Raw genomic sequence first — 15871 nt, 5'->3', positions numbered from 1 at the left:
AAGGTAAAATCCACTAAGCACAACGAAAATGATCTGCATATAAGGGATCCGAACGGATCATGACCAAGACATAGTCGGATTCGATCCGAAGTGGATCTGTTGACACCCCTCATGTAGGAAGCTTCAGTAGCATTTCAATATGATGGAACGCTCCCACTATTGATTGATTTGAACCGTTCACTTGGTAGGCCTTGATTTCAATCTCCTAGCTAAAAGCTGATGCATATAAGCCTAAGTCCCTAATACCTAATAATGTCATATTTTCTCATTGAAAATGGGCCGTAAAAAAACAAGAAAAACATTAAACAACGAAAGATATGCATTAATGGATGTTAGTATCACATGATTGGCGTTGCCCTGTTGTTGCTCGTTTTTCACTCTTTTATTATGATTTGGGCTTGAATAGAGAAACAAGTGCTGCGTGATTGGCGTGAATTTCGGGCCTTTGAAAATCCCAACAAAAAATCCAAAGCAAGGCTTATCAAACGTACCCTTCGGATCAATCAAAGGTAGGACCACAATACAAGGGTTTATCTTTACTTTATGTTTTTTAAGTCTTCTAGTCATTTTCTTTTGTGCTTAGGCACTATTTGGATTGCAACGAAAAACTTTCGGGAATTTTTTTTCTTTCCACAATTTAGAGGGAAATGATATGATTATAGTTAATGTAGAGGAACATTATCACAATTGAAGATCCCTCTAAGTAAAAATTAAATAGGGTTGGTTCAAATTTTATTTTTTTTTATTTTTTTTGCGTGTAAAAAAGAGGAACTTTTTGAAATGTTTTTCCTTTCCAAGCTTTTCCAGAAAATTCCTGCAATCCAAATAGGGCCTTAAAGTCCTAATCAATCAAAGGTAGGACCAAATCTACCGAAAGAATAGCATAACATATAAATATTTAGGTATGCATATTCAATGGCCAAAAAAGAAACTAAAGACATAGTTTTAAGCCAAATTCATGGTGGACTCTACCGCATAAATTAGGGGTGCAACTTGGGTTGATTATTGGGAATTCAGGTTGAGCTTTTACCTTAAAATCGGGTTGCGTTCGGGTTGACTCCAATTCATTTTTAGAAAAAGCTCAACCCAACCTGACCCATGTTGCACCCCTAGCATGAATGCTTCATATCAATCAAGAGGTTCCCCTTGTGCATGATAGTGCTAGGAACCATAAGAATATGAAGCGTTCCAGTAATTAATGCAAGGTAACATACATCCGGCATTGACGCAGTAACTTGGTTGCATAGTTCTTAGGGTTTATTAGGTGTTTTGGTTAGTTTTGGGTTCCACGCCATCTACTGGTACAGTTTGGTTGCATGTTTTGATTTAAACTACTAGGAAGCTACTTCTCCCGTCTTTGCTTTGTCGGCCCATGTGGCATGGCTTTTGTCCCCCACCAAACTACTTGAAAAAATAGAGTATTGAGATTTAACACCTCTCTCTCTCTCATTGAGATTTAACACCTCTTTCTTTCTCTCTCTCTCTCTCTCTCTCTCTCTCTATATATATATATATATATATATATATATATATATATATATATATATATATATATATATATATATATATATATATATAGAGAGAGAGAGAGAGAGAGAGAGAGAGAGAGAGAGAAAACGGTTCCTACACATATGTGTAGATAAGTTATCTACACACTAGCTTAAAATACAGTGGGGGCCACATTATTTGGGTGATCCAAACCATTCATTTTTAAGGCCCTCACATAGATAGGGTGTCCACAAAAAATCAGATCCATAGGATCATCCTAACCATTCGAACTGTGGAGGTAAAAAATGGACTAATTTGTGAAGGTTTAAAGACATCCATTTTACCTCCACAAATCGTAGGGTTGGGGTGATCCTATGGATCTGATTTTTTGTAGACACCCTATCTATGTGAGGGCCTTTAAAATGGATGGCTTGGATCACCCAAACAATGTGCGCCTCCACTGTATTTTAAGCTAGTGTGTAGGGAACTCTCTACACATATGTGTAGGAACCGTTTTCTCATATATATATAGGTAATGACAGCCATAATGCCTTCTTAAACACTACTTACTACTACTTTACGAGAAGACTATTTCACTTCTAATGCACCGGTTAACTAATTTAGTTCTAAAGACCACTATTTTACAAAGCAACTACGTACAACCAAACAGACCTGGCTTGATTTTGTTTTAGGTAGTTTACCTCATAGGGTAGTGGTGCAAGCAGACAAGCCTTGATCATAGTTACCTCGTAGAATAGCTGAAAGTAGTGGTTGTTTTTCAACCTCGTAGAATAGTGGTATAGTGGCTTGGGGAGTAAATACCAAATGAAAGAGAAAGGGAAGAGAGTGAAAGGGAGAGAAAAAACATCAATCCCAATAAAATCCAAGCAAAAAATCACCTTTTTAATGGTTTTTTGTTTGGATTTTGTCGGGAATTTGCTAGCATAACAAGTCACTAGGCTAGGAGGTGCCAACCCGATCCTTTTGGTAGTCTTCAAGGATTTCATTCATCTGCTAATGAGTAATGACAACCACATAGAGATTTTTGATGACATGCACCCTCAAACCCAATTAAAACTTCTAAGCCTGGCTTTTGTGCAACCAGAAAAGGGCCTTGAATTATTTGGTTGCCATTTACTATTCATATGGCTTTCCTTGTTGGGGGTGCAACTTGGGTCGGGTTGGGTCCAACTCGAGCTCGACCTGACGACCCAACCCGAGTTTTTAAGCTTTAAATGTACAAACTAAAAACTAAAAAAAAGCATATGATAAAAAAATACCGGGTTTTACTCGAGTCGGATTGCCCAAGCCCTCAACCCGAACCCAACCCAAACTCAACCCGGGTTAGGAAAACTCAAGCCGAACCGAAAGCTACCCAATCTCACCCTAGTTGCACCCCTACTTGTCTGCTGTAAGTTTTCCAAATGCAAGCCTTCCTGCTCCTGTTGACTTCCTCTTAAATGGAGAAAAAATGAGTAAAGAAATGAGAATTTATAATAATTTCCTCCTACTTCTATAATACATGCATCCAAATGGAGTATAGAAGGAAAATTATTCAAAGACATGCTTGTGTTAGAGCTGTCCAAGGCATGGCATGCCTTTCTTATATGGCCACATGTACCTAACTATTGTATATTTATCATTCAAAAAGAAAATTAAGGATAGTTATTGTCCTTTAAAAAAAGGGCTATGCATGTACACAAACGTTCCTACAATACAGGGACTTTAGAATTAGGATACATATATTTAGCAATACCATGTTTTAATAATTGCACAAACTCAGCTTATCTTTTTTACCGGCTTTTGAGAGCCATTTGTGAACTGTAATAACACTTACTACCAACCGTTTAAATCATAAAAGACAAGGTGAATTAGTACAATTATCAAAAGATGGTAGTGCCAATATCAAAGTTCATTACCAATTTTATCCTTTAGAAAAAGTGCTAGTCCTGTATTACCATGTTTTAATAATTGCACAAAAGTGTCTTGCTAGAACACAGGGACCCTTCAATAATTCTCAAACACTCCTCCAATGAAATCAAAGAATCTTTAAACCGAAGTCTCCTGTCCTAAATCAAACACCAACCCTCCTCCGAAAAAGACTCCATCTCTCTCTGAACAAACAAACCATGTCTTAAAATTAAAGAAATCTCTCCATAAACAATACAAAACCCACATCTACTCTTCCACCCACCTCCCATCTCTCTCCCTCTTTCCTCAACAAGATCAAAGAGGAACAAAAGAGGAAGAAAAAAGAAGAAGATGAAGCTATTGCAGCAAAACTTAAACACCCGTAGGAGCAATAGTTTCAGAGCTGGCCCACCATTAGACCCATCAGTAGATGGGTTTTTCAAATCCCCTTCAGCATTCTTCTGGTTAATCCTCCATGCCCTTTGTTGTCTAATCAGTCTTGTATTAGGGTTTCGATTCTCACGTCTAATCTTCTTCCTCCTCTTCTCAACCCCTTCTACAAACCCACCAAACCCTTCTTTTACCCACAATCTTCTTCGTTCTCAATCCCTCCAAACTCCTCCTCTAGACCCCACCTTTCTAAATCGGACCACCACGACTGCAACCACTAGTCGCGTTGTCGTGGGTCGTCACGGGATTCGAATCCGTCCATGGCCACATCCAAACCCTAGTGAAGTCATGAAAGCTCATAGAATTATAGAAAGGGTTCAGAAAGAACAGAGGATTCAGTATGGGATCAAGAACCCTAGAACCCTAATTGTTGTTACTCCTACTTATTTGAGAACTTTCCAAACCTTACATATGACTGGTCTTATGCATTCCCTTATGCTTGTTCCTTATGATCTTATTTGGATTGTTGTTGAAGCTGGTGGTGCCTCCAATGAGACCGCCTCCATTCTCGCTAGATCTGGACTTCGAATTCGTCATCTTTCGTTTGATGAACGTATGCCTGTGTCTTGGGACGCTCGCCATCGGATGGAAGCTCGGATGCGGCTCCGCGCTTTAAGGTGAACAAACAAATTCAATTTAAGCTTTTATCTTCTTATTATTATTATTCTTTGATCGATGTCGCAGTGTTGCTTTAGATTTGAATCCAATTGGACCTGATTTTGTAGGCTTATGTGTAAGCTGAACAAACCCAATTGATATGCTTTCTTCTTCTTTGATCAATCTCTTTGTGTTGCTTAAAATTTGATTCCCATTGGACCTGATTTCATAGGCTTGTCTTTAAGGTGAACAAACCTAATTGATGCTTTCTTCTTCTTTGATCAATCTCTCTGTGTTGCTTAAAAATTTGAATCCAATTGGACCTGATTTTATAGGCTTGTCATTGAAGCGAATCTGATTTATACTCTTTTCTTCTTCTTTGATCAATGTCTCTATGTTGCTTTAGATTTTGATCCAATTGGACCTGATTGGATAGGCTTATCATTGAAATGAATGCAAGTTACACTTTCTTCTTCTTCTTCTTTGATTAATATGTGTTGCTTTAGATTTGAATCCAATTGGGCCTGATTTCATGGGCTTATTGTGGAACAGGGTCATGAGGGAGGAGAGATTGGATGGAATTGTGATGTTTGCAGATGATAGCAATATGCACAGTATGGAACTCTTCGATGAGATCCAATCCGTAAAGTGGTTTGGTGCTGTTTCTGTTGGAATTCTTGCTCATTCTGGACATTCCGATACGTCTTCTAAGAAGTCGGAAGAGGAGGATCAGAACTTGCCAGTGCCTGTCCAAGGTCCTGCTTGTAACTCCTCTGGCCAATTGGCTGGTTGGCACACTTTCAATTCCTTGCCTTACGCAGAGAAGAGTGCCATGTACATTGATGATGGGGCGACAGTGCTTCCGAGGAAGTTGGAATGGGCTGGTTTTGTTCTGAATTCCAGGATTCTCTGGAAGGTAGCTGAAGATAAGCCTCAATGGGTTCGGGATCTCGACACGATGGCTGATGATGGAGACGACCTCGAGAGTCCATTGTCTCTATTGAAGGACGCTTCCTTTGTCGAGCCTCTTGGTAAATGTGGCCGCAAGGTTCTGCTCTGGTGGTTCCGTGTAGAAGCTCGTGCTGATAGCAAGTTCCCTCCGGGGTTAGTCTTTTGAACTTTGTCTTTGCCATGGTCTTTGGAGACTTGCTTCTGTTTTTTTTTCTTGATTGTTTATTTATGCTTAAGTTCAGTTTGATATTGATCTCATTTCCTGTTGCCTCTTATCTAAATATATGCATATATGACTACTTTTAAATATAGATAGCTCTTATCTCTCATTTCTTGGAATTTACCAATAGTGACTGCAATGATATCCTACTATGACTCTGTGGAATGGATACCTTTTTTTTTAATGGTGAATATTTTATTAAAGATGAAGAGCAGAAAGACTATGTGTGGATACCTGTGATTTAACTACTTCCATGTTTTGATGGCTGTTGATGTATATGAGCTCCAAAAACAAACTATGTTTTGCGATGAGAGGTTTGATGAATATATGCACAAAGAGCAAATTATAAAATGGATTACAAACCAGTATCTCAAAAAGTGTCTTAAATTATATAATAAATGAGGCCTTGGAAGCCAACATAGCTGTGTTTGGAGCCATAAGTCCTTAATACACATGATAAAATGGCTAATTCTCTTAGGGACTATTTTATTTTCGCTTTGTTATCATCCTTTACCATCATGTTTCCATGAGCTCTTGGTATTGCTGATATGTTAAAGTACGTATGGTGTGTTCATATATTTGGTATGGTGCATTTAAGTGATTGGGGGTATTATTGTAACTCTTTTTGTATATGTTTATTGGTCGATCACATTAGGTCGAGCAAATGGTTTCTTACTCCGCTAAACTCGTCTTCCATTCTCCCATTCTTGTTTATTCACCTTGCAACATGGTGTTCTAGGTGATACACTTGATTCTTCTTGCACAGGTATACATTTGTAGAATACTCTTGTATGATTAGATCCCCATTGAAAGGAGAAATAAAAATTTGAAGACCACATAAAAGAGTCATCACTTCTACTTCATTTGAATCACATACTCTGAGTGGCTTGGAGAAAGCCTTTAAAAACTGATGTCTGACAATCTTGAAAAATGCCTTACATTGGCTTGTCTCGAAATGTCTTTTTAGATTCCGTCAAAATTTAGTTTCGTCCACTCTTTTGGCAGTGAGTTCCATTGCGGTTTCGGAAAAACTCTTATTCTCTTTTCCCAAATGATGTTCCTCCAACTTAATATTTCTTTGGGTGGGAGTGAAGACATTACTGTATTCTTCCTTAACCAATGAATTAGATCAATTTTTGTCTCTGTTATCAATCTACCCATTGGTTTGTGCTTATTATTATAAATTCTATTATTTCTCTCATCCAAATATGCCACTATCAATAAATGACACAAGATACCATAGGGCTTTTCTACCACTTCCAAAAGGCACATCATCCCTGTATTCCCCAACTCCCCAGTACAAAGCTGAACAGCCAATATTTTTTTCTTGTCCTCTATTTCCCACTTCCCCTTCATAGCTGAGCCAAATACCTAAGCTAAGTATTGGTTGACTCCTTCATAGCATCCAAGTCCAACCTAGACTTATTCCAGAAGGACCTTCCCAAATACGATTCAAGCTTATGGCATTTAAAAGGTTTTTCAGCATACTAAAAAAAATGGCGAGGTAATAGGGGGACTAGCCCCTAAACGACACAATGCTAATAGGGCGTTTATGGCGCTAGCATGGGTCATTCTTTTGAAGCTCCTTCCCAGCGCCCTTCGCTTCTAGCAACTAACTTCTATAGTTAATAAATGGTAAGCTAAAGGTACCTTTCATCAATCAATTAATGAATGAAAATGAACCTCTATGCAAGGACAAGTTGGCTCGAGGACTCATTGGTCAAGGGAAAGGGGAGGTCTAGTTTCTGAGTAGTATGTCAGCAGAGGAAACCTTTGAAAAAATCATGATTCATTGTTCTGTGTCAAGGAATTTTCAGTGCCCAATTATCTGAAGATGGTGCTGCGAGATACTCTTTCCAAGTGAAGTGAGCCCTCATTAGACATTGACCCCCTACCCGTATAATGTAAGTTAAGCATTGAGGTGTCTTACTTATAAGGGAGCTTTGACTATACTAATATGTGATAAGGCTTGCTGCTTGTTGGCATGGTTTCAAATTTCGGTTTCGGAAAGCGTTTCAGTCCTCACCGAAACCGAAATTTTGAAATTTCGGGCGAAATCCATGAAACCAAATAAAATAATGTTTTATTTCATAGAAAATTTCGGTCGAAATTACTGAAATTTCGGGAAAGTATTAAATAATTAAAAAAATCTAGATTTTTGGGTGAAATTCCTTAAATTTGGCCGAAATTTCGGACGAAATATTGTAACGTTTCGGGGTTGACCAAAACCCGAAATTTCGGATTTCGGTCGAAATTTAAAACCTTGATTGTTGGCATGGAAGCTACCGCTTGACAAATGAATGAAGGAAGAAGGCATCAGCATTAGTAAGACTACCGAGGCATTCTGGATCGACTACAAGACTATGACTATAATAAAGTCATGAGCAATAGCGAATCCAAGCCGGATAGGCCAAAGTCGATTTTTTTATGTCAAAAGCCCCACAACTAGCTATCTTATAGCAGACAAACAACTAATCAAGCCTACTCAACTAATTTCATATGTAAACATCAATTCACAATTAATAGAAAAAAGCTCTGCAAAGTGCACATCCAGTTGCTAATCAGATATCTCTCGTTTGAGTGTATGATTGTATGACAAGTTTATCTTTCTACCTTCTACCGTCCAAAGTCCAAACAAAAGCAACAACTCTAGATAGTGCGATAGGGTACCAAACATTTGCAAGTGGTGATTTGGCTCCTTTCGCCTTTAACTCTGGAAGCATTATGACTGAAGAAGGCAATTCAAGAATCCGGAATTCAAATTCTCTTATCTGGTTTTTTATGGGAAATGTACATTTTACTTTAGGTTTCTCAAAAGACCTATCACTTCCCCCCACCCAATACAATGGAATGGGTCCATTCACCCTCTTTTCAAATAGATCTCAACCTCTCACCCATCTATGGTTTGTTAACAAGTATAGGTCCGAATACGCATGGTACAAAGAAGGCTCACCAACCCATAACTCCTTCCAAAACCTAGTTCCTTCCTTTCTTCACACCATATACCAAATCCTAGACTCGTACAAGGGATGCGAAGAGCAAATTGACCGTCAAGCATTTGAACCTCTACATATCGATGGGTTCCTACACTCTCAATCCCCATACTCCTTCCCATGTTACTCCCTCCCCAATGATTTTTTTTTTTTGGCTCTAGGCATCTTATTCTTCTCCATACCGCCAAAGCCAATTACCCAGAAGTGCTTTGTTTCATAATCATATCTAACCCCATGCAGTTGATCCATTTGCTGCAAGAAAGAGGCAAAAAAAGGTGAGGTTTTGTCGCCACTTCATTTTCTCGTTGTTTATTTGCATCCCTTCGGTTAAGGGGGGAAATAATGTGGAATCATTGTCGGTCCACATGGATTCCTTGCTGGCCCTATTTTCCCTGATTTTATGGCCTTCTTCCCACAACGAAAAATAGCCTTTGTTATCGAAAAATGGACGCACACACTCTCCTCTTCATTGCCTCTCTCTCTTCCTGCACCGCCCTCTCTCCTTGTCCTCCACCGGGTGGCTTTCTCCCCAGCCTCGCAACATCTGTCCACTGAACATGAGAACGAAACCTTGAAGCATCAGAGAGAATTTGAAGAAAAGGGAAAGAGAAATGTCAAAAGAAGAGTCGACTGTCAGAACCCCTTATCTCTACACTGTCCGATGCGGATTCAACAACATCAACAGAAGTTGTACTATGTACTACGCGAGACAAAACCCTTACCAAATCAAAGGGATCCCTCCGAACATCGTTTTCCATGGTCCGAAGGGGATTCTGTTGCACGAAACCATTTACAAAGACACTCATTTCCATTGCGTCTATTGCAGCGGTTCCAACATCACCATTGTCAGATAACCACCATTGGGCGACAAAGATGCTGTTTTCAACAATCCAAAGGGGATTCCGTTGCAGCACTCCTGCTCCTTTCCAATGCATCTATTGAGGGTTTTGGATTTATGTTCTTCATGTTCTGGTGAAAGTCGCATCTGATTCCTTTTCCCAACCAAGGAAGCAGGATTCTTCCCTGGGAGCCGTCCATTCCCGCTTCGATTCCCGCTTTCGATTCCTGCTCTGGCAACCTTGAGTAGGATTCTTCCCTGGGAGCCTTCGATTCCCGTTCTGGCAACCTTGTTCCCAACAATAGAGTACGCCTTCTTCCATCGTCTCTCTCTCTCTCTAACTTTTCCTTTTCTTTTCAGTCATTTCCTCAGGTTTTTGAGATCCGAGGAAAGCAACTGAACGGAGTCAAAGGAAGCCTCTTCCAAGTTCTCCGATTCTCTTTGCAACATTAGATGGTATCTTGAATGATGACATAGGTTACAAAGATAAATTGGCTCTGGCAGTCTTTATTGACATGATTTTGCCGCAAAAAGAATGTCATTTTTTCCCTAGTGGCAAGCTTTCTCTTCAATCATTCAATGATTGAGTTCCATAGAGGTGATGCTGGAATCCATATGCCTAATGGGAGCCCAATATATCTTAGTTGTAGAGTTTCTTTCCTACAACCCATAATTGTGGCTAAAGATTCCATATCCTCTTCATCCACATTAACCCCCTCCACCATGCTCTTTCCAAAATTGATCCTCAACCCCAACACAATTTCAAACCATCAAATACTCTCTTTAGATTTAAAAGCTCTTTCTCATTTTTATTTAAGAAAGTGAGTATGTCATTTGCAAATTAAAGGTGAATACCTACTTACTTTGAATTCTGCCCTTCTTCCTTATTTCTTCTCATCTGATTCTTTTCTTTTGGGGGTGCGTGCGTGTGTGCACATGCATGTGCGCTTGTGTGTATGTGATGAGTGTAAGGTAAATGTGGCAGACTATATGGTTTTATCAATTGTTCAACAACGTATGTTGTACTTGTCGGATGTGCATTACAATAATGTTAATTCCTCCGGTTCAAAGAACTATATATATATATATATATATATATATATATATATATATATATATATATACACACACACACACACACACACACACACACACACACACACACACATGAGTGTCCCATGTCGACACTGACACAGAGTGTCGGACACGGCAAACCCCCAAAATTTAGAAACGGGGACACGGCTAAAATAGAAAGTATATATAATCATAATTTATCGATATGGATTCGTATGTCGAGTTTCAACATGGATATGAGTTGTCTGACATTACAACATCTAAAAATCTAGAAATGGTGACACGTACATACACATAAAATTATTGATTATTGCACAAATAAGTGACCACACGCCCACATTAACTCTACGCTCTTAAAAGTGTCCAAAGGAGTATCGACACGTGTGGACATGCGTGTCGTGTCGGACACGGCAGGACACGCGTATCGACAATAAATTCAAAGGGTCGGCTAAATCATATATATATATATATATATATATATATATATAGAGAGAGAGAGAGAGAGAGAGAGAGAGAGAGAGAATAGAGTTCCTAAGGTGCACCTCATATAGCTTATATGAGGTGGCGCTTAAAAACATAAGGGGCCCACTTTGTTTGGATGATCCAAAGCATTCATATGATAGGCCCTCACATAGATAGGGTGTGCCCAAAAAATCAACTTCATAGGATCATCCTAACCCTTCCATTTGTGGAGGTTGAAATGGATGGGTATAAACTTCCATAAATTTGCCCATTTTTAACCTCCGTAAATGGAAGGGTTAGGATGATCCTATGGACCTGATTTTTTGTAGGCACCATATCCATCTAAGGGCCTTTCAAATGAGTGGTTTCGATCACCCCAAAAATGCGGGCCCCTTATGTTTTGTGAGCGCCACCTCATATAAGCTATATGAGGTGACACCTTAGGAACTCTATTCTCATATATATATATATATATATATATATATATATATATATATATATATATATACACAGTATAAAATGAATGCTCACATACATCCCTAAAATAGGACTGCCCAAATCTTAAAGGAAAAATGAAAGTAAATTTTTTTTATGTCTAACAATGGATAATAAAGTATATCTAACATATATAAATATGTAGATAGATATGTATGTGTGTGTGTGTGTGTGTTTAAAAGTGATGCATCATCATCATTGGGGCCACACACGTGTGGATATGTTATTTTTATAAAGGAGAATAGGAATGGAATAGTACCATCAAAATTATTTCAATCTTTTATTTTATTTTGATTGATAGTGATACAGTACACTAGTTATTTTTATGAAGGCGAATAAGAGGAATTACAGAATAGTACCACCAAAATTATTTTGGCCAAGTTTTTTATTCTTTTGATCAATACAGTACACAAAAAATGACTAAAATATTCTTGAGTTATAACTTGGACACAATGTCAAATATTCCCTTGACAACTATATGAATGATAACACCTCAAGCAGGTACATAGATATCTTATATTCTTAGGTTATAACTTATATCATGCATAACATTCTTGTGATCTAATGCAATTAGTTCCTTTCTTTGTGATTACACCTGCTAACTAGTCCATTGAATTATCCACTTCTGCATGCTTTGTCCTTTTTTGGAGGGATGAATCATATGTGATTTGAATGCCGCTTGATTATCGCGAACTTCTTCATTGATGGCTATTGCCCTATACGTAACTCCTCTGATTGATCTTGTCACAGTGGGCTGCTGTTTGCTCTTCCATGTCACAAGGTTACCACACAAAAAAGCTCAAAAATCTATGGTGCATTGTTTTTCTTTGAGACATTCCTCAGTCATCATCAGAGTAAGCTTTAATATCGAGATGATCGCATGGTGCATAAAGAATTGCTCTGCCTGGAGATGAATTCAGATAGTATAGAATTTAGTGTGCTTCTTCGAATCTCTTCCAAAGAATGGGCATCTGTTGCTGTATCCATTGTTTTAAATTTTCACAAAAATTGGCATGAAAAAGTCGAAATATTCCATTTTCATCCCCACTAGAACTCTTACCGAAACTGAAACGCATACCAAAACTAAAATCGTCAGTTTATTAGTGGTATATTGTATCAGTATGGGTTACATAATTATATTTATATGAATTGCATGTGAAATGCGGTGTGTATATTATGTACAAATATTTTTATGAATTGCATGTGGGTTTGTTTAACTATTATGGATGTTTTTTTATTATATTTTTTTTCTTATGTGGTGGTTTTTCTAAAGGATTCATTCGCCGACCTCAACTAGTTTGGGACAAAGGCTTAGTTGAGTTGAGTTGAGTTGAGTATGTGGTGCTTTTTGAGTTGGAATTTGTGTTTATCCTAGAACTTCCTAAAGTTTCATCCTTTTTTTTTTTTTGAAATGTTCCCTAAAGTTTCATCTTAAATGTCTACCATTTTCGTATGTTTCTGTATGAAACCGACATGTTGTTGTTTCCACCATGGTTGAAGCACATAATGAAACCAAAGCCTAAACCTTGGGCGTATCATCATGTGCCCAAACCTATACGTACCGCATGTGTCAACTAATAGATACATATCATCTTATATGCATGAATTTTACTTTTCTTTTGTGTCTCATGGTCCCCAAAATGGCTGTATCAATATGTGTTATTTATTGTATTGCCTTTTTTTTGAATGATCGCCTATTTAATTGAAAAGACCGAGATGGCCAGATTACAAAAGAGAAGAAAAGCATTACAAAGAGAAATATACAAGAACATAACTTTATGGTGGTAGATAATCAAAGACGGCCAATGTTTCTTTCAACACCCCCAATCTTGCCAGTTTATCCGCCACCTAATTGGCCAATCTCCGGATATGCTTAAAGGATAAAGTCAATCTTTTATTGTATTGCCTTTCCATTCTGTTTTAAAATAAACTTTTATTTCTTTATAGTAAAAAAAAAGATTGCTTCCTTAACACTGAATACACATGAAAATATCCCTTATTTTACAACACCGATCATGAACTGCTCTTTCCAAATTCCATTGTTGGATGTTCCCTTTAAGTAGAAAAATGACTAATTGGATACTCACCCAATTGTTCCTTTGTTGTCCTGTTCACTTCCTTTCCTCAATAAGGTTCCATGGTCCATGGATCCCTCACCTGTCCATGGATCCTCGTCTTTAACTGTTGATTGATGGACGCAATTTTTTCATACAGGTGTCTTGTTTGGGAACTTAAAGCTTCTATCCAAAAATATATTGTAGTGCTCAAGTTTGTTTGTTTCTGTTTTTTTAAAAAAAAATCCTGTAACTGTTGTCATATTGCATTAGTATCGTAGGCTAAAGCTTCATTGTCCAATAGTCAAGAAATCTATGATTTGTGGACACGGAAGTGAGGATTGTTCGACACGGACACGAGTGTCGGATATGACAAACCCCCAAAATTTAGAAACGGGGACACGGGTAAAATAATATCTATATACTATATAGTAGAAGAGCAAAGAAGAGAATTTTTAGAATTTTTTGAAAATTCTATGAGAATTACACATCACTTTTTTTGACTTTTTTTAACAAATGCACCCATTCAACCCACATATTTTCAATCCTACCCCCTCCTTTATGCTTTTTAACAAAGGCACCCATTAAAGCCACATAATTTCAATCTTACCCCCCTCCTTTATGCTTTTTTAATAAAAAATCTACAGGGTGATCTTAACCATCCGATTGAAGAGGAATTATGGAAACCTCTATAGATTGAAGGGCTAGGATCAGCGTATGGAAATGATTTTTGGGGCACAACCTATCTATGGTGTGTTCCATCACATGGACGGTTTAGATCAACCTATGATGTGGTCTATACAATTCTTTGTCGGCCCGTGCATCGCACGGGGTTTTTTGCTAGTACATATATATATATATATATATATATATATATATATATAAACATGATTTGTGGACATGGATTCATGTGCTGAGTTTCGACACGAATACGAGATATCTGACATGTCAACTCCTAGAAATCTAGAAATAGTAGCACGCCCATACACGTACATACTTATAAAGTTAATGTAGCAGTACATTTTAAAGTGTCGAAAGGAGTGTCGACACATGTCACGCCGCATGTATCAGCAATAAATTCAAAGTGTTGACCCATGTCATGTTCCAAAGTCATCATATTGGTTATGAGAAGTTGCATCTAGTGTCAATCAAGCCGGCTCATTGTTTGTTAGGCTATTTTCTTGATATTAGTATGCGTCACTTAAAATGCTTTCCTTTCTTTTATCAATATTCTCATGCCCGAAATGTATGCAGATCTCACCCTTTTTCATGATCTAATTCATCTTTCACATTCACGAGCTGTATTAGATAATTATCCATTAGCCACTGGATGTGCATGCCTTTTTTCATATATATTCAATATGCTAGATGGATTCTAGACCCCAACTGGTTTGGGACAAAGGCTTAGTTGAGTTGAGCATGCTACATGGATTCTAGATTTCTAGTGGTTTGTCTTTTTAATATATAATAATGGTGTTAAAGTATAAAAGAATAAATAACGCTTTCTCCAACTGCTTAAGCTTTTGGAGTAACTGGCTGTTTCACAAATAGTATACATTAAGGTGCTCACAAGATCACCCTTGGCTGGTATCCAACAAAATAACAGATGTACCATGAACTTTAACTGTACCAGCAACGATTGCCAAATGATCGATTTATACCGCTCCAAATACCTACCCTAATGACCATTCTTGTAATCCCCAACATATCTTTGATATCTATGTTTCATTTCCTACAGGTGGATAATAGACCCTCCATTGGAAATCACTGTCCCTGCAAAACGCACACCATGGCCGGATGCTCCTCCCGAACTTGTAACTACTGAAAAATCAACTGACACTACTGAAGGTCATGCAGAGAAGCATCACCGAAAAGTGAGTAGGAATTCCAGGTCGAGGCAAAGCCCTCGCGGTAAGAGGAAGCATGAATCTCATATAGATGCACAAGTTTCTGGGAGGCGTGCAGAAGAAAAGTGAGGCCTATAAACAGGTGATACAATCATTCCAACAACACTGTTGTGCCCTGTAGAGACAATATATCCTTTTTACCATGAAACCCTAACATGTTCTGCTATTACACTCTTATCAGGAAATTGCACCTACATACACCCTCTTCATTGGAATTTCAATGATCAGAGAGCTGGGTTCCATCAGTCAGAGAGCTGGGTTCCATCAGTTAATTGCCTGGCCTTTCCTTTCTCATCATTAGGAGCCAATCAGAAACACGAACAAGGCTTGTTGTTGGATGTTCTTGGAAACATTTTATCAAAGTGGGATAGCTGATAGTTGTGCATTTGGCTTTGCTTCTCATTTTGTTCAGTTTCTTTCAGTCAGGTGAT

General features: G+C 38.1%; 1 protein-coding gene across 1 annotated transcript; it reads left to right on the top strand.

Annotated features, from left to right (window-relative positions):
* The first annotated feature begins 3508 nt into the window (after positions 1–3508).
* LOC143851447 (putative beta-1,4-xylosyltransferase IRX14H) lies at positions 3509–15689 on the top strand. The gene is made up of 4 exons (XM_077360890.1): positions 3509–4466; positions 4999–5550; positions 15272–15522; positions 15622–15689. Exons 1-3 carry the CDS (start codon positions 3751–3753, stop codon positions 15507–15509), a joined length of 1506 nt encoding a protein of 501 aa, XP_077217005.1. The 5' UTR covers positions 3509–3750; the 3' UTR covers positions 15510–15522; positions 15622–15689.
* The last annotated feature ends 182 nt before the right edge of the window (positions 15690–15871 follow it).

Source organism: Tasmannia lanceolata, unplaced genomic scaffold (genome assembly GCF_043159265.1).
Source record: "Tasmannia lanceolata isolate RefF3 unplaced genomic scaffold, GAP_Taslan_0.1 ptg000018l, whole genome shotgun sequence".
Taxonomy (NCBI): domain Eukaryota; kingdom Viridiplantae; phylum Streptophyta; class Magnoliopsida; order Canellales; family Winteraceae; genus Tasmannia; species Tasmannia lanceolata.
The sequence above is the reverse complement of the archived record's forward strand: the minus strand, read 5'-3'. Positions and strand labels throughout refer to the sequence as shown.

Coding starts and splice junctions, on each gene's coding strand:
- LOC143851447 (XM_077360890.1), top strand. CDS start 3,751: ATGAAGCTATTGCAGCAAAACTTAAACACCCGTAGGAGCAATAGTTTC. Junction 4,467..4,998: donor ATGCGGCTCCGCGCTTTAAG/GTGAACAAACAA, acceptor ATTGTGGAACAG/GGTCATGAGGGAGGAGAGAT. Junction 5,551..15,271: donor GATAGCAAGTTCCCTCCGGG/GTTAGTCTTTTG, acceptor CATTTCCTACAG/GTGGATAATAGACCCTCCAT.